This window comes from Bombus pascuorum, chromosome 12, assembly GCF_905332965.1.
Source record: "Bombus pascuorum chromosome 12, iyBomPasc1.1, whole genome shotgun sequence".
Lineage (NCBI taxonomy): Eukaryota > Metazoa > Arthropoda > Insecta > Hymenoptera > Apidae > Bombus > Bombus pascuorum.
The window spans coordinates 2,109,485-2,130,902 of record NC_083499.1 but is presented as its reverse complement, the minus strand read 5'-3'; the positions used below and the strand labels follow the sequence as shown (position 1 = coordinate 2,130,902).

The window sequence follows — 21,418 nt, the reverse complement described above, 5'->3', positions numbered from 1 at the left end:
TGAACTTTAATAGCATTCAATCTTGGTGAAATATTGGAAGTAGTACAGTTTCAATGAAAGACTTTTCCCGTTCCAAGTTTTCAAGATTTTCTTTACAATCAGTCTGTTTCTATATAGCCACTTAATACTTTAATTTCTGCAATCAGGAACTTTCAGAGTCACGAAATCAAAAAATGATACCGAATGCAATAACAAAAGCAGTCACATAATATAAAAAGACAAGCAAAGTCCAAGAAATTGAAAATCCTTTCACGAGTTAAGACATCCATTCACGACCTCGTAATATCATTTCCACCAGTAATATCAAGAAATACTTACAATTTCCCAATGATAAGAACGATGTTTCATGTATTTCATCAAATTCAACCCTTTATCCGGGTTTTCATTAACGTTTACCAATTTAACCATCCGTTCGATCTTCGTTTCCGACTATCAATCTTTCCATCGTCATCGAGCTCGTCACCGACTCGATTATCAAATCAACGATGGCCGCCGGTGTCGTGTTCGATGTCGCACGTACAACGCGGAACCGGCCGAACTACTTTCCCACGTACCTTTATAAGTGATGTCCATAGTACTCTGGCGGGTAATGGTACTGATTGTGGAAGGTGGGATCACCGGGCGGCCGGTGCATCATGCTCGCCGCCTGTCCGTCCATCATGTAACCCATCGTCGCGTCCGGACTGTACGCCCCGCTCGGACCTGCGGACAATGGCGGAAACACTACACGTTACTACGGTTAGATCACTGTCCTGTAATTGGCGAGGGGATATTGGAAAAGCTTGTTGGATCCCTTGAAACCGTCATTCGCTTGCCGTTTTCTTCCCTGCGGTAAATCCAATGACGTTTTCGTGAATTTAAAAATACGATCCAACGAGCTGTGTATTGTTCTCAGTCAATGTCACGTGCTTACGCTTCTGTTTCTTTTTTTTTTTTTTTTTAGTTTTGGGGATAATAGGGGAATAGCAGTTGATGCGATATATTAGATATTGAAGGGCAGAATCAAAGATACTAGAATCAGTATACAGAAGGTCCACGGCAAGATTCACTCAAATTTAATTAATTCCCCATTTTTATTTAAAGAATTACGATAATTTGTTTAAGAACTGAAGCGGTAATGAATATTCGTGACATCGACTACATCGACGCGTTCATGTCACCTGAGAAAATTCATCATCCCTGTTCGAAAGATAGGGCATATCTAAAGTGGTGGATTCTCCTTGAGAATATTAATATATTCATCTATCTAAAACAAGATCCATCCCCCACGCAACCCTAATACCGGGAAAGAGGTACGGACCGGAAACGCACGCGACGCCAGCAATTCACTCAGGACTCGACATCGGGGGATTCAATCTTTGTCTTCGTATATCGAAACGGTCGACGCGACGACAGCACCTCTCTCTTTTCGTAAGCGGTAATGGAGCAGGAATCCACGGGAGGCTCCCCTAGTTTTAATGTCGGTATCTTAATGTATATTGCCGCGATAAATCAAGGCCACTGATTGCGTCCTACCCTCGGGCACCAATACGCGGTGAGACGAAGAGCAAATGGGACGATGGAAAGAAAGAGAGCGGTGGCGGCGTCATCTCGAAATCTCGTACCGGAGGCCGGCCATTGTCGAACACTCTTCTAAGCCTTTCTTATGCCAAATCTGGTCGGGCTATCTCCCAGGGAACGATATTGCTCGTGTATGGTCGTTTATTGCCTGTCGAATACGAGCTCGTTTTGCGAGATCCTTTGTGCGGGTTAGGCTGTTGCGTTAAGTCTTGGTTTCTTGGCAAAATACTACAGCGAATGCGAGTAATTGTTCCACGTGTTGATAAATAGCGATGGTATATATATATAGAGGAGGTGTGTTGGGTGCTGGAGATTGCGATAATCTGGATGGATAGCTGTATGCGAAAGTAATTTCGAATAACTCGTGATTTATCTCAAGGGGAATTATTTCATCTTCGCTGACGGGTATTGTAATTTGAAAGTTCGGTATTTAGAACGATAAAATTAACAGATTTTGCAACGCGCCATGTTTATTGCGTGTACGGAGCGTTCTTTGAGATACTTTGATTTTTCTTTAGGTCAGATTCGCTTAATTATAGTGGCATGGATAGTTATTCCCTTTCGAAGAATAAAGCGTAACGTTTACTCAATCTGTAGCTTCAATTTTTCAATAAGACTCTCTAGATAATAATTATGTCTAATTTTTCAGCATTTTTGCGTTTTATACGGTACAGTAGTTAATAACAAATGTACGCTTAAGTAGATACTGAAAAAATTGTAAGAAAAGAGGCTAATATCCTTAAACGCAATCGCAAGATTTTTATCGAAAATTCTCTTACAATAACGAAAATAATTTTCATATAAATTTCGCAACTGATAATTAATCAATTAAGTGCGATATTTATCTCTGTACTATTCAAGGAACAGACAATTCTAGGACGTGACGCGCTGCAAACAGACTCCTCGCGATTTGCTTCGAGGCCGTACCGTAAATCACAATTATCGCGAGTGTTTCTTTGCCTCGCCACTCTCTATCCATCCCACGACTTTTCCGTTTTGCCGGACGCGTGTTTTTCTGCCGCGAATTCCATACTTTGCCAGATTCTTTCGCTCTACCCCACGGAGGAACTCAAAGAATTGCAGATTGACGAGGGAGCACCGACGATGGCACGCAAATAATTTCATCGTAACCTCAATTCCCTCTCCGTTTCTTTATTGAAATAAAGAACCCAAAGGGATGAACCAGCATACCATTTCCTTGTTGCTGCTAAGTGCGACGAAGATGTTGAAGAAGCAATTTATTACATTAAAATAAGTTTGTCATTTACTATATTGAAATAAATTTGTTCACTTCTTGATAATGTATGCATTTCAAGAAATATTATGAAAATATGTTAGTTATACTAAATCAAAGTAGTGGAAAGGTTTAGACAGATGGTCAGAATTTTAAGTAACTAGTAGAATGCAGTTTAATTTGCTTGAGATAGATGACTTGTAGGATCACCCACTGAGCACTTACTGACACACCTTCATTTAATTTGAAATTTTTTTGAAATGTAGGAAACCCTCTTCTATAACGAATCAGTAAAGCGTCATACATGATCTTCTTTCGTGCATATATATTTGAGAAGATAAAAAGTAGGAATAATACCTAATATATTGCACAAATAAATGTCATATATAAGCTCTTGCCATCCTTTTTCAAAATCATCTTTCATTACTCAATTAATTTTAATTTAATTCCCTAGATTGAATAGAAATTAGGTACAGTATTCTGTACCAATTTATATCCTTCCTCAAAAGATTCCAGCACAAATAACAAAATCATGGTGTCCGATAGATCCTATAGAACATATTCAAGCAACTTCACAGTAACACTAACCAACCACATTCCCAGTAAACGCACACCCTTTCCACCTCTTCTTCGTCTTGGCTCGACACGAACGTAACTTTCGATTCGCGACTGATTTCGCGAGGAATAATCGAGAGAAGGGACTCTGCGAGTGCGCTTAACGATGCAATTTGCACACGGAGAAAAAGACAAGAAGCTGACGGGCACAGTGGCGTATTCCTCGAGTACGCGATTTCTTCGAACGCCTCCCGCGCGGCCAATTCCTTAATTTCCCATACTGTGGTCGGTCCTGGACGTCCTGGGACGCCCCGCTGCGTTATAGCGCGGTTTAATCACACTACAAGCGTGCGTCCCTCGTTAGTGGAATATCGTGGCGGCTATAACGCGAGATTACATTCCATGACAGCCTTCGTGGGCAACGCAAAGACGCTCAAAGGAATCGTTCTCGGGCCCTCTTGTTTCATCGGGCTCGTGATAATCGTTCCATGCACCCGTGATTGGTGGAAAACGGCTCTTACCGATCCTTTTCGCCGCGGGATCGCACACGGGGAAACGAATCGAACGTTTGTTCGCTCGTCTCCTGTCGGATGCTGCAATCTCAGCTTGTAATTCTCGTTTTTCTCGTCGTTGTTCGAGCAGGATGAGGCGTAAGAGGCTGTAAAACGATCGGTATGCTCGTATGACTTGTCTCGGGTGGATGATTATGATCCAAGTTTTTGTTGAAAGTTGCAGTCTTGTAATGGTAGTCGATAAGGACTTCATATGAGAACGTGATTTTAAACTTGCGATGATTCAGAATGATATTGAAATAGGGATCCGTTACTTCGAAATAGAGTCATTGTAATAGCGTAAAAGCCATAAACGATTACGATAGGAACCACTTTCATAGACTAACCGTGATATTGAAATATTTGTACGAAATCAAGGAAACTCTCTCGATAGTGTAAATAACAATGTTACTGATTCAAAGTCCCACTGATACATTATAAAAGTTGGAAAGGAATACAGTGATCGTATAATGGTAAAGTCAGAGGAATTTCAATATAAGTTACATACAAAAACAATCAGATGCAAAATGATACAAAGAAACGAACTAACACTATCGTATACTGAAACCATGAAATACAATTACGATATTCCACAGCGTCCAGCTCTATCCTAAATAATTTACATTTTCGGACACCCTGTATAACTCACTATTTTGGTGTATCGTAGCTCAAATGACGAAGCCTACAAAACCACGCTATCTACCATCATCGAATCAAGAACAAAAGGATCGATGGTATCTCCAGGTCGTCAGGTTCCAGAGTATCTCGAACGCTTTCGTACCTTTCATCGTGCTTTAATACACGAAGACGAACTATCGGAGGATATGATCGCCGCCTTAATGGCACTTCTTACAACGCCTTTGAGTCTCGTGGAGATAGCACTTCACAGTCGTAGAGGGAGTTCGTTAACCGAGGACCCTTCATCACGAATGTGTATACCGCGTTACCTTCCCTCAAGCTTGAGACGTGCAAGCCTTCGAGGACCGATGAACCAATGACACGAGAGGATCACACTGGTAACAAGGAAAAACTCGACGCAACGTAATAAAGCTCGTACTTAGCTCGAAGCGTGTTACTAACGCGCGTAAATCCGCGAAGTTTCTCGCCTAGGCACGCTTCGGACCCTCCTCGAAGGGGTTTAACACCGAAACTACGAGTGCAATACCGTGGTGGCCGGTCATTTATTTTAGAGACGCTCCTGGAGGAGGAGGTTAATTGCAGACGCGGCAACTTGCGAGAAAGTATGTCGAGGATGCGCCTGGGAGTAACTTTGGTGTGTCGTTTAAAGAGTCAAGACGATTCAGGCCAAGAATTTGAATCTTCGAATGGCGTTAGAATTATGTTTGTTCTGATTTTAGTGATAATTGTGAATATATATCCAAATAATAAGAAGAATACTTCAATAAATAAATAAAGACGTACATCGATTCTACTGGTAACATGTAATGTCATTGTCTATGTCATGATATTCATGCAAGATTTTTTTACCAAACATATTTTATTTTTTAATGATTCGCACGAAACTGCTCTAATTTTCAATCGCACCGCAGTTCTATAGGAAAATGATTCCAAGAGGGAATATTCTATTCTACATTTCCGATTTATTGTATTTTAGATAGAAATTCTACGCGCAGCCAGATTTCCACGCGACACTCTTTCTATATATTGTATATTGTCCGGATCACTTGTTGAGATATTCACACGACCTTCAATCAGTATCATTTTTAATTCTATCAGATTGCTCACTTTAACATACACATCCGAGTACATAATCACTTCGTTAATATAACAATAATCGACTGAATGAAATTATGTATATTTGGTACTATATTTTATTACAGATCTATGAAATTAAAGAGAGGCAGATTATTCAAAGCGAAGATCGCGCGAGGGAAGTGTCAATACTCCGTTTCCTTGACGTCCGGCGATTTATAGAATTGAATAATGACTGAATTAGCGACGATTACAAATTGGCCGGCCGCGTAATAAATAGCCAGCGAATTGATTAATAAGGACGCGTTAAACTGTGCATCGTTATAATCGATGATAAATTATGTGAGCCACTGCGGATGCAGAAACGACTGGCGAAATTTATGAGACGGTTCCCCAGCCGTATGTATCGAGAGTCGATGAAATTCGATGAAATCAAAAAAAAAAAATTAGGATAGACTATCTCGAAACACGTTTACTCTATCGTTATCTACGAATGGACATAAATATCGTCAAAAGCTATAAGAAACAAGCTGTAATTAATGGACATAAATTAGGCTGGAAGTAAAATTAGCGATGGTAAAATTCAAAATCTTATCATTACGTTGCGGATGTTTATGTGTTTATGGAATATATAAAGGTGCAAGATCGTAAAGAATGTATGCGAAGAATGCGGTGAATATATAATGTGCAAAATTATACAAAATGTCTATAATGTAGTAGCTATTACGATATTTAAACGGTAAAATATATCTCTACCGAGGGTCTATTCGTCTTGTATTCATGAATTTTATAATCATAAAAATGTATAAATTTTGCACAAACATCCAGTCTACTCGTGATATACACATAAATGACAAAATAGTAAATGTCTTGTCACATAATTGCACTGTAGGTGCAACGCTATCGCTATCCTTCTTATCGAAAATTTCTGAAAATAGACAGAATACATTTGATATTTAAAATGCACAATTTATTTTTTTAGCCCTACCTAGAGGATATACACGACAAGAAACTCGTGAAAGTTTCATCAAACGTCTGATATTTTTCTCAGCGTAATTTTGTAAAACTACACCTACACAATAATATTTCAAATACACAAAGTATCTAAAAGGCAAATTTTCATAGGAATTCCACGTCTGTAGTTATTTAGAAAAATGTGAAACCGCACAACAACTACAATCTACTGCTCGGCCACGTAACACAACCAACTCGTAAAAGTTAGATCAAACAGCCGCATCACAAGCGCAGCGCGATAGATTTCCTCTCGCGCAAAGTTTCGTCCGCGATTACCTCTGATCAGCGTGCCGGAGCAAACCGCAAAACACGGAAAGACACCTTCGTGCAGCCACTAAAGCGTATCTATTATACCGGCGAAGATAATCCCCTCGGAAACGAGGTAAAACTTCGAAATCCGTTTTGCGGGAGCGTATAGAGGGAGGAAAGGGTTGGGGGTGCGCCTTCTCGGTGGCGCGTTCGCCCGCCAACACGGGAACAACATTAGTAACTTATGGTTGCGGCCCAGCGGCTGGATGGCTGCTTGCGTTTTAGACGTAGATCCGGAGCTACGGAACCGTGGTAAGAGGTCGAAGCCTAGAGAGACCGGCTGCAACCAAGACGAGCGTGGAATCCTTTTGCGGGAAGGGGTTAAGGGGTGGAAGGTGAACGAAACCGAGGCGAACCGAGCTTCTGAACTTAGTTACCCGGCGACACCGTGAGTTTCGGCCGGAGTTCCAGTTCGAAGAGCCTGCCCGGTTTCCAGCCACGGAGAGGGCATAACCCGGGCGAGCGCGCTAGCTAGGAGTTTGCCAGGGGCTTTCACCGGCGGAACGCGGTGTGAAAACCGCGGAAGAAGGGCGGCCACCGAGCCTGAGGAGAACCAGCCGAGAACCGTGATAAATATGAGCAGTCTAAGTAACAAGCATCAGTTCCCGGGGAGTTCACGCCGTGGCCGAGTCTAGTAACGAACTTCCGGCAAGATTTAAAGGAGCCGGCAAGTTCGACCCGCCCCCCGTGAGCTCCCACCGAAATTGACGACTTAATTAGCGACGGGAACCGACTGCGAGCCGAGCGAGTGCTATGGATCTGTTTTCTTGGAAAAGTTGAGATATGGTGCAGTAGTTGTCCATGTCTTACCGACATATTCTAACGTTCTATATGGTGGAAGATTGTCGTTAGAATTTCTTTTTTCTGCAAGAATATTGTAGTTAATCGCTGATGAATACGAACGTAGATTCGACGAAACTACGTTTTTGGTCGTTTAACGCACTTGAAATTGAAGATGGAGTGTCTATGTCATATGTATTGTTTATCTAACCTGATCGACAAAAAATCATAGTTAACGAAGAAAATTTAAATCTTTCTACTATATGAATGATCTACTTACATGAACCATTTGTCCTTCGACGAATTCAGATAAATGGGGTTATACTGTATATACGTCTCTAATTTCTAATACTAAGTGACAAACACATCATGTTACTTCGTATATCATCGTGATATACGTTTCTAACATGTACTCCAAATTTAAGAATATCAACAATTTGAGACCCAAAATGGTCCCTCAAGAATGTTTTGCTAGAACAGTAATACACATCGAGAGACAAACTACCTTCGAGTCCCGTGAAAGGAGGAAGAGAGAAAATCGTCACGGTTAGTGGTTAGCAGAGGGAGCCAAAATCCTCCCTCTCCCCTTATGCAGCCCTTGTCGTTCACGGGCAAGCAAATTCCGAGAGGTTGCGGAGTCGAGACACGGATAAGAAGAAGACGGGGAAAGGGAAGAGTGATTCGTGGAGCGGAAACCGGAAATGTGCTCCGGAACCTTCAACAATCCCTCGATGAAACTATTGGTCATCCGCGACGCAATACCGGATACGCCGGATCTAATAACTCATCCGCCTGCTGCCTGCTCTCTCCCGCTCTTCCTCTCTCTCGCTTTCTCTCTCTTTTCCTAACACCCTTTCCCTTCGACTATCCATGCTGTATTTTTTTCTCTGTTTTTCGCTCTCTTTCTATCTATTCTCTTGTAATGGCGTCTCCCACTTTTTCTCTCGTGTCGTGTCGTCTACCGTTTCCTAGCGCATTGTTCGTTTCGACGACGATCGAAGATAATGTCGTCGGGCGAGGAGAGAATAATATCGGTGTCACGGAGGCCAGTGTGTATTGTGACGATTCCACAATGAATTTCTGCCGAATCGGCGGCGCTACGTCATTGCCGGCTCGTACACGAGATCCGTAAATGGTATGATTAAAACGGCTAATGGAAACAATTCCGGAAACCGGTTGACATCGTCACGGCTCGCTTGCTCGGCCAGCCTTTACATCGTATTGTCAAAACGCGGATCGCGCGGTAATTCACGTCGCATATCGTGGTCAATGTTTGCCAACTGAAGGTTTCCGTTCTTTATCTCTTACGATACTGAATATTTTATTCGATCAAAATTCCAAATATTCAAAATTACGAGCAAGAACCGTAAAGGCTTGTTGGAAGATCCGAAGAGAGCACGTACATTAATTATCTGACATTTGACATTTCATCTCGACTGATTCATATTCCATATAAGTTACTTTCGAAACCTGCTCATAATTTCAATGAATTTTTATATTCTCGTAACCAATAATATATTTGTATTTTCGTATTTATGATATCTATATATCATTTGTATATTTCTACCAAATTCATACATAACACGGAAGAATATAATTTACGTGTTAAAGCTATTCTTCGTATCTCTATGGTTAAAATAGGGAAACAGTCGAACGAAATAGAACAACGAATCTAGAAGGTTAAAAAATCCGTACCTAGAATCACTGGCTACCACGACCTTCCTCACATTCAAGATACAAAAAGCAACAGATCTATTCTCAGTAAGTCACACTATCTGAAGGAACCCTGTTGAGTGACGAAACAATACTCCCTGGTAGGACTTAAAACAACCTCTCCGGGGGATGTTCAGTGTGATATACGACACGACGTAATTGCAGGAATTTAATCAATCAGAAACATACCCTAGCGCGAGTACACGGCAGTTTCCTAGCCTTGCCAAGCCGAGTTAAGCCCCGAGGGAGTCTCATTTAAGATAAATCCAGGAGTCGGCGACATCGAGTAGAACGGCGAACTCGGGTCATCGTTGTCGTTCCGATGATGAAACGCTAGGACTACTATCCTAGATTCACTCTTCTTCTTTTCTTCAGTTAATATCTCCTCTTCTCGGTCTTTCTTTTCTCTCTTCTCAAGAAGAACGTTTTCTTCTTCCTTCTTTTGGTCGATTTTAACTTCGCCTCTTTCTTCCCTCGTACGTGCAGAAACGTCCACGCGAGAGGGGCGAGCGTGTACACGGAGTGGAAACGGCCACACACAAAGCTCCCCCTGCAGCCCTCTGATATATAGCCCCTTGGAGGTCGATGACTTCCGCTATTTTTCTTCCGCTGTCTCCAGCAAGCAACTTCCCTTTCCTAACGTGCACCCCGCCCGGCCGTTTCGGTACTTTCCTACGCTCCTGCTCTCGGATATCCAGCGGCGGACATCGATCGAGACCAGCCGGCTGTTCTGTTGCACCAGAAGATCCCATAACACCGACCAAATCTTCGGGAAATCGAGACCACGCGAGCCTTTGTTTGCCTTCGGAACATCGAACAGTCCCTTCGATCGTGTTTCATAGCGCAAATCGAACGACAACTGTATTTTCAGCAATGATGTTTCGCGTTCGAAGAAAGAATATGGCATTTGTGTATTTTAGAAAATTCCGAAGATTGTCCTTTAGCGGAATTTGTCAGAAATTCTTTTTGTTGAATGTAAGAGTCACGCAAAGTTTAATCCTGAAGCTCTGAATGCAGTATTTTTTAAAGTACAGTGGAGATAAAAATGAGTAACCAGGCAATGGGAATAGGTATCGATGAAATTTCATGAAATACGGCTTCTTTATACAAAAATGTAAATATCAATCTCAATTATTTACTAAGTAATTAATGTGTTATAAGGATATGTAATAAATGAAACTTGGCTACTACTACGATAGTTCTAGTTTGACTTTTAAATATTTTATAGTAAGAATGCTCTGGATACAAAAGCAGATATATAATAAAGGATTAAATGTAAAATAAGATGTACAATAATAGAAATTACAAATGGCACCGAGGTATTTTTATTACAAGTGGGAATTATAACAGAAAGAATAGCTTACTTATGACATTCTACTTACTGGCGTTTCATTTATCTAATTTCATTCTGGTGAAAATCATATCATCCTATCAGTTTGTTTTATACCGAAACTCGTACTTCTTCACAAAAATTTAATCCGCGAAAATGTCACAAGAGAAAAGAGCAATAACTCTAGGCTTCTGCAAACAAGAAGACACACTGTATACCAGAGAGAAGAGCAGTATCGATTCGCCTTGAGCAACGTTCAACGAAGTACTTATTTACGAATGCATAAGCAACCAGCGTTACAAGACAGATTTTTATCGTACAAGATGCAGAGCAATCTCCCTAAAGAAAGAAGGAGAGAGAAGAAAGATAGGAAGGGGGCTAAGGAAGAGAATGGGAAGAGGAGGAACGAGTATACGAAAGCGGGACGGGGTAGCAAAGAAGCTACTGCATTTATGGATGTCCTCCCCGTGACAAGCCGAAATTAATTTACCCCCTACTCCAGACCGTCGAGCGTTGGCATATTTTAACCCAGTTCTTCAGCCTCCAGTGTTTTTTTTCCAACCCCTCGACCATTCACCCTCCGCCCTCTGTGTGTTACGAGTCCACATAAATTTCTATCGAACGGACACAGACGGATCGAGATTCGCTAAATCCGCCGAGAGGCGATTCGATAAAACCCGTGGAGCGCTCGCGGCTGACTGGCTCCTTAGTTGACGCGATAAATAATTAATGATCGAACGGCCAGTATGGGCCGAGGAGAAAGGCGAAGGAGAAGGAAGAGCAGACGCGTATTGCTGGTCCATAAAACATTTAATATTTATAAGGTACGAAACGGAGGAGAAGCGAGGAGGCGGCAGGACAACCGCCTGACTCGGATATATATTATCGGATCTTATGCGGCCTATACGGTATTTAGATATTTTAATTAACCGATCGGCTATAAATTATGATAATTAAGGAGGACCAGCGCACGGGAACCTGCCTACGCTGTCGAGTTTCGCGTTGTTTTGTCTGCTCCAGGGATCTATAGACGAGTTAACATGTGCACGACGTATCGCCGTGGATCGTCTCGTCCCGAATTCGGGGATTAGAAACGTTTCTGGAATTCCCGCGTGTCGCTATCGTAGTATGCCATATGGCAAATCGAGAGACGTCGTTGGTGAAGGAACGGGATCGTTAAGATGGATTTTGCGACCGTTTCTTCAAGAGCTACTTACTCGGCCTCCTCGAACGTTATTTACGTTTATGGGAAACGGTTTATGCGTAAACTGAAGTTAAAGAGAGCCCAGGGAGACGTAGAATCGAGCGTAGAGGCTAGCAAGTTACTTATTCTACTGATCGTTCTATCGTTAAAGACTTCGGATATTTGGTGTTTAATTATGAGCCAGCAAATCATAGATAATTTGTCTGTAATTTGTTGGCGTATTTAAACCGAATATAAGAACGTATGTAATTCGACGTGCACACGAAACGAGAATTCCTTAAAAGCGCTTTTTAACGTCAATCGAAGGTATCGTCTCTCCCTCTGAATATTTATTAGGAGTCCCGCGGGGAATCAAAGTGGACGTCAGCAAACAGAAAGACGCATCACTCGGCACCTTGCTCGGGCCTCGATTAATCAAGCGTCTGGAGAGCGAACGTCATCCTGCGATTCCTTTCAATTCCACCCATCGTGCGGTAAGAGACGAAGCGGAGGCATTGAAATAATAATGCACGGCTAAAGGTGGACGAGGAATTACGATTTTAACGAGGCCAGCGGATGCAACAGCCCCGTCGGGGGCACCCCGACCGCTGGATTACAGAGAGCATTCTTAACAGTGTCAATAAACGGAGGTTATGAGAGCCACAAACGTCGGAAGTGTCTCTCCTTACGACGGACATAAATAAGCCGAGCAGCGGCTGGCTGGTCGTTTAAATGTCGCGAAGTAACTCCCCGGCCCGAGTGAACTTTGCTTCGACGCTCGGCTTCCTCGCTGTAATCTGTGGCTGCTTGTTCTTTGTATTCTTTAAGCAAGAGACTGAGTGCTCTCGCATGTGTCTGTTTGATGGTCGAAGAATATTGATGGGTGTAAAGTTTAATTTCTTCGTTGGAGGTTATTGATCTGAGCATTTTATTTCGGTGAGAGCGTGCGGACCAAGTTGAGGCAGCGCTTAATGAATTATTAGAGAATATTTTAAAATACATTCTTTACTGGGAGTTGCAGAAGATGTTTTAAATTGAGTGATCGAGATATGATAGAAGGCAGTAAGATATTAAGGTAGTGGAATATTATAATGCAACTATTTCTAGGCACCTATTTACTTATAATCATTGTACTTTATATTGTTAAACAAAATTCACCGACCAAGAGACGAGACGATCTTTTAAAGTGACTTTGTTTGAAAGGATTAGTCAAGAAGTTTCTGTCCTCCTGATGTTATAAGTTTCTTAAACTACTGGAAAATAATACACGATACTACTAATCGTTGATACTACGATGGACTAATGCATATTAAAGATGCCTAGCTTTTTGTTATTTATACTTTCTAATGATATCTAAATCTAGACTTCCGTAAAAAAAAAACGCCACATGAATAACATTACATTTTTCAATTATTCAATTTCACTTTCACAATTCACTATATCGACTAATTTTAAGCTAGAAATTAATTCGTTTTATATACTACCAAATATTCGTTGCAAGATAAAAAGGAAGACTAATTCTATTCTTTTCACTGGAAACGATTACAGTGACAAAAATAAGAGATAAAACTACCCTATAATATTTCTTCTAATAAAAAAAAAAAAAAGAAAATTCTCGCATAGACCAACACACAACTGAATGAGAAAAGAAGCAAGATGACGCGTCGATTTCATGTCGTGGAATCAAAAAACGGCCCGATGGACGATAGAACGACTTAACAGCGTCGAATGAACGGCGTCGATGCGTTTTCACGATACCACTCCCTGCCCCTTGCCTGTCCCACGAAGCGAGCCAGGTTTCTTCCTGCTTGCCATTACCGCGGCGGAGCCTTGATGGCGAAAGTGGTCTAGGGGGCAAACGGTCAACGAGACTCGAGATGAGATAGAACAGGCCATTATGGCTACGCCGATAAGATAGGTCCACCCTCCGTGATACGTAGTAGCCACGGTCAGAACGTTCTAGGTACGGGTTTGATACACCGGACGCGATCCACGGCATGAAAAATCTAGTTGGAAGAGACGAGAATGGGACGGTAGACGGGGAAAAGCAGAGGTGGATGGCGAGGGGGTGGCGGCGAATGGAAAGGGGGAGGACGAAGCGAGGGCGGTGTCCAGCGCCCCCGAGAACTCGGACCTTATCTTTTCATAGCGATCGTGACCGTCCAAGACTTCATTTCCGTGCTCGAGGAGCCACCCCAGCGCCGGTTTATACACGTAACGTAACCGGTAACAAAATGGACCTCTTGGCTCGTTTACGTGGGCACGGATTTCGCTGGAGGAAATTAGTCGACGCGTTGTATTCGACGGGGTAACCGCGTGTTCAGAATGCGGTATCAGTAGCTCTGCGTTATTAGCCGATGAAACGATTTACGGACAAAGGGTATTTCGATCTAACGATAAGAGTAAAGGTCAGCGTATTTTCGAAGGAATTCTTGCGAAGAAAGTGAATATAGTCTTTTATTTTTGTCCTTTCGGATATTTAGACAGCCTGATAAAAGTTTCTAAAACTACCGACGACTGAAATATAAGACTCCTATTCGGTTGAGATGAAACGTATATGAAGAAATACGTAATATAAGAGAGACAAGGTTTAATCTACGTATTTTATAAAGATTTAAAAGAGATCCTGAAAAATGTTCTGTGTCAAATCTATTAAATTTTTATAAGAAATTAAAAATGGATGGTTTTAACCATTCCGGCAGTTTTAATATGGCGTTATACGTACAAATACAGCGCTATATATTGATGAGTAAAAAAGAACTGTAGCAAATCTGTAAAATTACTATGAAAATTTGAGAATTATTTTACCCACTTCCAGAGATTGAGTATTAAATATAATGGACATTCGTTTGTTATTCAGAACAGATTAAATGTAACACAGAATTTCGTTAACGATATCTACAGAGAAACTGATGTGCAATGTGCTCGAATCGAGGCAACCTATCGATTCCATCTTAATATCGACAGACGCAGAGAAATTTCAGAAATTGATAGTTTATCGAATAATTCAGAACGGTCAACCTCCGTCGGCTCAATATTACGTTTAACCACTGAAAACTGAGCGCGTTGATCGAAACTCTAATACGACCGGATGCAATTTCCCCGGCTAAGCTGGTTGTGTCCCAGTTCCACTCACCCTCCAGCAAATAATAACATTTCTATAAGTCGGTCGTTTGTATTCGACGACTGGCGCTCATGCACCCCATTTCAATTAACGTATGATGTATGTCGTATAAGGAGCAGTATCCAGCACCTTTCAAACGTTGGGGCCATAATGCGCGAGGGATCGCCGCTCTAAGTAACTCTATATCACGTCTACGTGACACGAAACGCAGAGAAAAAAAAAATCTTATATGGTCGAGAAGGACAAGAATTGTCCTTGATCTTTTAACTGTCCCCTCGGTCTCCATTGTTGTTCTTTGCAGACAATGAAATATCGCTCCTTATTCGTCAAAGAATTCGTTACACAACGTGTTGACGCAAGGAACATTTATTTGAATATCGTGGATAAAGGGATGTTAATTTTATTGAGACACGATGACTTAAGATACATTTAGATTATACGCGAAGAGTATAAAGTTTGTGAAAAATAGAAGTGGTGACTAGATTGCAAATGGAAGATTTTAAGATATAAAAATTTATAATAAAAAATATCCAAAGTATAATATTCGTTATAATATTTGGTAGATAAAGTAAATCTCTGCTAAGACCTCGTTTCTTTAGTTGTGTCCATAAAAATGTAAATCTATACAAATATCCGCAAACTTATCGCAACACGTGTTACTCAAATCATCTTTGTTCTCATATAAGAGAAACTCGAACGATCTTTACTTCCGCGACAATTTGCAAAATATCAGACGTCAAACATTATACAATTAACTAAAGTACCATTTTTTCTATATTCCTCATTATTATATATCATTACGGTCTACTTAATAAAATGACCACCATACTAATTAAGGGTTACCAAGAGCACCGTACCGCCCAATTTTTCGCCCAATTCAAATCTACCACGATGTCTATATCAGAGCACGAAGTAGTCAACGTCGGCGCTTCCGATGACGTTCTCGGGAGTTGGTTTGGGTGACGTACAGGGTGTTCGCAATTTCTCCCGATTCCCGACCCTAGGACATCCATTTTATTTAGCGCACCGGTGGACCACGAGGCAAGTGAGGGGGACGTTCGACGGCCAAGGGGCTTTCTCTTTTTCTCCATCTACCGATATCCCATCAGTGCCAGCAGGAACGTTTACAGCGGGCTGGTGTCCAGCCACCGACAGAGAAAACGGAAAGAGACAAAAAGAGAGAAAGAAAGAAAAAGAGAATGAGAGAGAGAGGGGGGGTGAAGAGAGGAGAGAGAGAGAGAGAGCGAAAGAGAGAAAAAAGAAAATAAAGAAAAGAAAGAAGAGTACCTTCTTCACCATCCCCCTTCTCGACGAGTTAGCCAGATATAGAGTGGCGCGGAGATCGAACCGCACCGAACGGGGTGGAGAGAGAGACGAGACGGAAGAAGGGAACATAGAGAGCGTGGGCTGGGGTGTCTGGACCGCTCTCCCGAGATGGACACAGAGAATCGCCATTACAAATTGACAAGCTTGATTGATGGTCAGCGCGGAAGGGACGACGCCAGCCGATCCGCTGGCCGGACGAGAAGAGGAGAGAGAACGAAGGATAGGCCGGGAAGAACGGGAAGAAAAGGGGAATCGAATGTGCCAGGAGACCAAGGGGGTTGCGACGGGCCGAAGGGGATGCCGGCCAAGTGAGATGGAGTGGATGTAGTGAACGCGCGCGGCGGACTAAACTGGACTTCGCTTCGAGGGACCTTCTCTCTTTCCAACATCGGTCAGATAGCGTTCCGCGTGCAATGGGGAACGATAAGAGGATGGGGACAGGGGGCGCGTTATCAACCGAGACCTCTCAGCGAGTGCGTGACGAATGGTCCGCAAGCTGATTCGCAAGGGGCTGTTCTCGCGGACCGATCCGAATATTCGATGAACTACGCAGGATCTTTGATCGTACGAGTTTCGTTAAGGCGTCTCGATCGTTCGACTCTTGGGGTTGAAGGTAAGGAGATGGGGTTGATGCAGTGGATAGATCCCACTGATATTCTTTGAATTTTCACTGGACTTTGAAGGGAGTGTAAACTTGGTATATAACAAACGAAGTCACATCGAGTAATTTTCTGTGTACGTGTTTTAATTTTTTCCTATCAGAGTTGAAATAATTTTTTGACGCCACAGGTCCAGTATTTATGTGCAATAATAGAAATGTCTTCTCTACTTTGTATTTTGACTTGTGATCTTAAAATTTGAAATACTAATTTTCATTTCATCATCATTCATTCATTTTTAGTTTATACTAATTGTAAAAGGGGAAGAATTTGTTATTCTTCCGCTAATTCGTGAGAACATATTACAAAGCTGTCACCCCGAAATGTGACCATAATGTTTCTGTCTCGCAATAGTGTCAAGCAGTTAAAAGGATATTAAACATACGTACATATATACGTACATCCCTCAAGAGATTAAAAAGACCATACATTAATATTACTTTCACATATCTAACGTTTAAACCTTGCACGAACAAAAAACATCCTACCACGCTCCAGCCAACGATCAACCACCCAAAGCGTCCGCACCAACCCTATCCGATTAGGATCAGGCCGTAACGCGATTACGTCGCACGCATGCGACCAGGCGAATTAAAAACAAGCCGGCCAATTAAACACTAATCGCCGGATGCGTTGCGGTGTCGAACCTGGAAGGGACACTGGCTATTAACAGTCGACGGTCACGGACGTTCGCTTGTCGATCTTTGACAGCATGGGAAAACGAACAGGCGATCGTAAACGACAATCGAGCTTCTGTGAAAGTGAGCGTAGAGAGGAAGCTGAAGACGTCGTGGAAAAAACGAAAGAGCGGAATCGTTCGGTTGGAACGGTTGGTGGAACAAAGACGGAAGACAGTCGACACGAAGCCGACCTTTCCCCGTGATCTATGGCTCTGAACTCCCATATTCTCGCGCTGACCCTTGGCTACCGAATGCTGGGAATAATAAGCAAACCCGGCAATTAAGATATCTTCGACTGAGTCGTCACGGCTAGTCACTGATTCCTTTGCCCTTTTCTTGGACATCGTTTCTCGGTACGCGTAAATCGAATGCGTCTCGTAAAATCGAACGCGGGTCCGGCCATGTTTATTGAGACTGCGGTGGCAGGCGATTCGCGATAAATCGCGCTTGTCGGGAACAACTGGCCGGAAATCGAGATTCTCCTGGTACTAGAGAACGCAGATTCTTGGAATTACTGAGAATTTCGTCCTTTTGATATCAAACCCTTTTGGAAATGACAATCCAAGTTACCAAGATTCTAGCTGTGGGAATATTGTTGTCTCGTCTAATGTTTTTTATTTAGAGCTTTCAAAATAAAGAATTTTTTAATTGTTAAGAATATAATTCTAGAAGAATTCTAGGGTTCTAGAAGCGTCATGGTTTTCGAAACTAGCCCCTTTAGCAAATATTGGAAGCTAAAATTTTTGAAACAAAAATTTTTTGAGTGACCAGGCAGCGTTGTTCTTTTAGCAAATGCTCACGTCTAAAGTTCCTTAATTACCATGCTTTTAGCCCTATGCTACTCTTTTAGCCAATAATTACACTGAAAATTTTGAAAATAAAGACTTTGTCAGTTATCAAAATTCTAATCTTCCATATATTACGTTCTTTTTACAAACGCCTCCATTGAAAGATTTAAGAGCATAGAACTTGCAAGTTATCAAGATTTTAATCTCAAACAGGTTGTTCTTTTAATCAAGGCTTGCGCTAAAAGCTTTGAAATACTCAAAGGAGAAAGAAATTTTCTCTTTCGATTAGTAGCACCCTAGTTTGCAAAGGGTGCAATTAATCATCGTCACCATAAAACTCCAATCTTGGAATTCCAATCGTAGCTAGGTGATGAAAAACACTCGACCGACTTCGTGCTATCAAAAACAGCTTGTTCAACAGCGGGAACGAAGGGAAACAACCGTTGGAAGGTTCGCGCGAGCTTGGCCGACGCCTTTTATCGCGGCATCGTTACGAAATGCACCGTACGGTCACAGCTTTACGGTACTTCGGGGCCGCTGTTACGTTTTTACTGCGTCGTTTCACGAGCACGCGAAGGGACCACGATTCTGGCTATGTTGCTTGCGCGTCGTTCGCGCGTTGGCGTCGGGACGTCAGGTTATTGGGCTAAAGGTAAAAGAACGCACGAGAAACATTCTGCTATGAAACATAGTAGTTATCTGTGCCTATAAAACGATAAACGTTTCATTCAACGAGGAAGGGATGATCAAACAGAGTTTCAAATTCCTTAGAAGTAAACCAAAGGTAATTTTAGGAAATTTTTGTTTCGCGAGATTCTTTTTGTGAATTGTGATAGTACGAATGAAGTAAATTATGATGCGAAAAGTTAATAATAAAAGAATACGTATTTAACAAATTGAACAATTTACGTAATGTGTAGGTTTGTAGGTATAAAGAGTTGGAAGGTTTGTGTAGTCGATTGTTTCGTGATTAAGGGTTGCAAATCTCAGGTGATCTGGAGAAACACTCGTGAAACTAAATCGCTTGATATTTATTTACACAAGATCATAGATCACGTATGTGAGATTTATTCTAAATTTATCAATCACCAGTGGATTGGATTTGAGATTTTTTACTGCGCAATTATAAAATACTATGAGTTATTACAATTTCATTGACTTTGTTTTAGCTATTACAAACTGTAAATATATTGTAGCGTTGATGGAATATTTTAAAAGCAACAAGAACATTGGTTTACACATCTCGTTACTGTTGCACGCTCATTTCTATAGCCGTCAGATTTTTGAAAACGTTGGTAGTTTATTACGAATGATCGGTGGTGTTTTCACGCGTTTCGCCGACACACGTTCCAATCAGCAGATTGTGGAGCTTTGATTCCGTAACGGCCCGTAATCGAATTCAATTTACACACTGACCATCCGATTTGAAAGTGTAATGTAATATTTTAGGAGGGAGTGCGCAGGGAGCAGAGGCGGAGGTCTCTGTTTTTGAACGATGCTCGCAACGTAGAGTTCACTAATAGGAATTGGCGGTCGCGTTCCAAAAACACGCGGCTCCCCTGGGTCATAAAGCGACGTCGAAACACAGAAATTTTACATTGTCCCGCGTACAAATTGGATTGATTCTAAGAAGCGAAAAGGCCACCAGAATTAGTGACAGAGCAACCACTGAATGGCGCGCTGCTAAACATAAGTTCCTTAGCGATGTTCTTCAAATGTTCCTAAACCGCGTAAATTTCCCATTTATCGCGGAACGTCGCTTACAATTAGTTATGACTCCATCCGACTTTCAATCTTTACGAATATATATATCTCGAGTTCACATTATGATTAGAGTTAGGGGCGTGTAATGAATATTCTCTGGAATTAGCCATCGTTATGCAATCGAGGTAATGTTGATTAGCACAAGTGTGAGTATTACAGAATCGACAAGTAACCGCGGTGATTGGACACGAATGACAATGGTCTTAGGTTCGATAACAAATCCGCGGTCAACGGGATAACAAATATACTTTCTTCCAAAGTCTAAGTCGGACTCGTGGTTAAAAACGTGAAGTATCCAAGATCGTAAAGACGTTGTTTTACTCGCTGACGAGATAGCATGAGAATATATTTTCCGTTGCGGTGATGCTGCAAAGGAAAACTATGATGGGGTGTGTCTAAGGGCACGAGCCACGGGACAGAGACCATTGGAATGTTTACTGTCAAGTGTCTCTACAGATATTTCTTTTTAAGGAAAGCTATACAATTATTCTATACCTCTATTACGGTTACGTTCGGCGACTAGTTGTCACCTCGAGCCCAAGCTCATTATCGCAAATTTTGGAAAATTATAATCAGGTTACCTTATAGAGATTGAAGTATTGGGGATTTTCTAAAGAGTTACAAAGGAAAGGCCCGGTGTCCTTTCATCTCCGACATATATATAGAAAGAGACAGAGAGAAAGAGAGAGAGAGAAAGAGGTAGATGAAAAGACGCCGGGGTCTTTCTGTCGGGAAAGGCCTCCAATACTTTAGTCCAGACTTTTTATTATAGCCATACTTAAACAATAAAACTGAGAAATAGCTGTTTACGAGTTAAGTCAATTATGATTGTCCGAGATTTATGACAGTAGGCTTGGGCTCGAAGTGACATAACGAATCATTGAACGTAGCCACTGTCACGGAAGGGATGTGTACCTAACAGAGGTATAAAGTACTTAAATAACTCTCCTTAAAAACAGAGATTGACCTGAGGAATACAGAGAGATACGGAGAGGAGTATATAAGGGCAGTTCCACTTGGACTGGCTCTCAATCCGATATGTTCGACTAGTCCAGTAAACACGTACATCGAGTTCCTAATCGCGATCGTCATCCCGTTAACCGTGTATTCATTATCAAACCTAAACTCATCGTCA

General features: G+C 41.8%; 1 protein-coding gene across 6 annotated transcripts in view; it reads right to left on the bottom strand.

The window, feature by feature from the left end:
• The window catches only part of LOC132912407 (homeobox protein homothorax), a 502,412-nt gene that overhangs the window by 7,392 nt on the left and 473,602 nt on the right, over nt 1-21,418 (bottom strand). For all 6 annotated transcript variants that reach the window (XM_060969789.1, XM_060969791.1, XM_060969794.1 and 3 more), the window contains one exon: nt 555-723. In XM_060969789.1, the coding sequence (XP_060825772.1) occupies nt 557-723 (167 nt within the window). In that variant the 3' untranslated portion in view covers nt 555-556. The remainder of the gene's footprint in view (nt 1-554; nt 724-21,418) is intronic.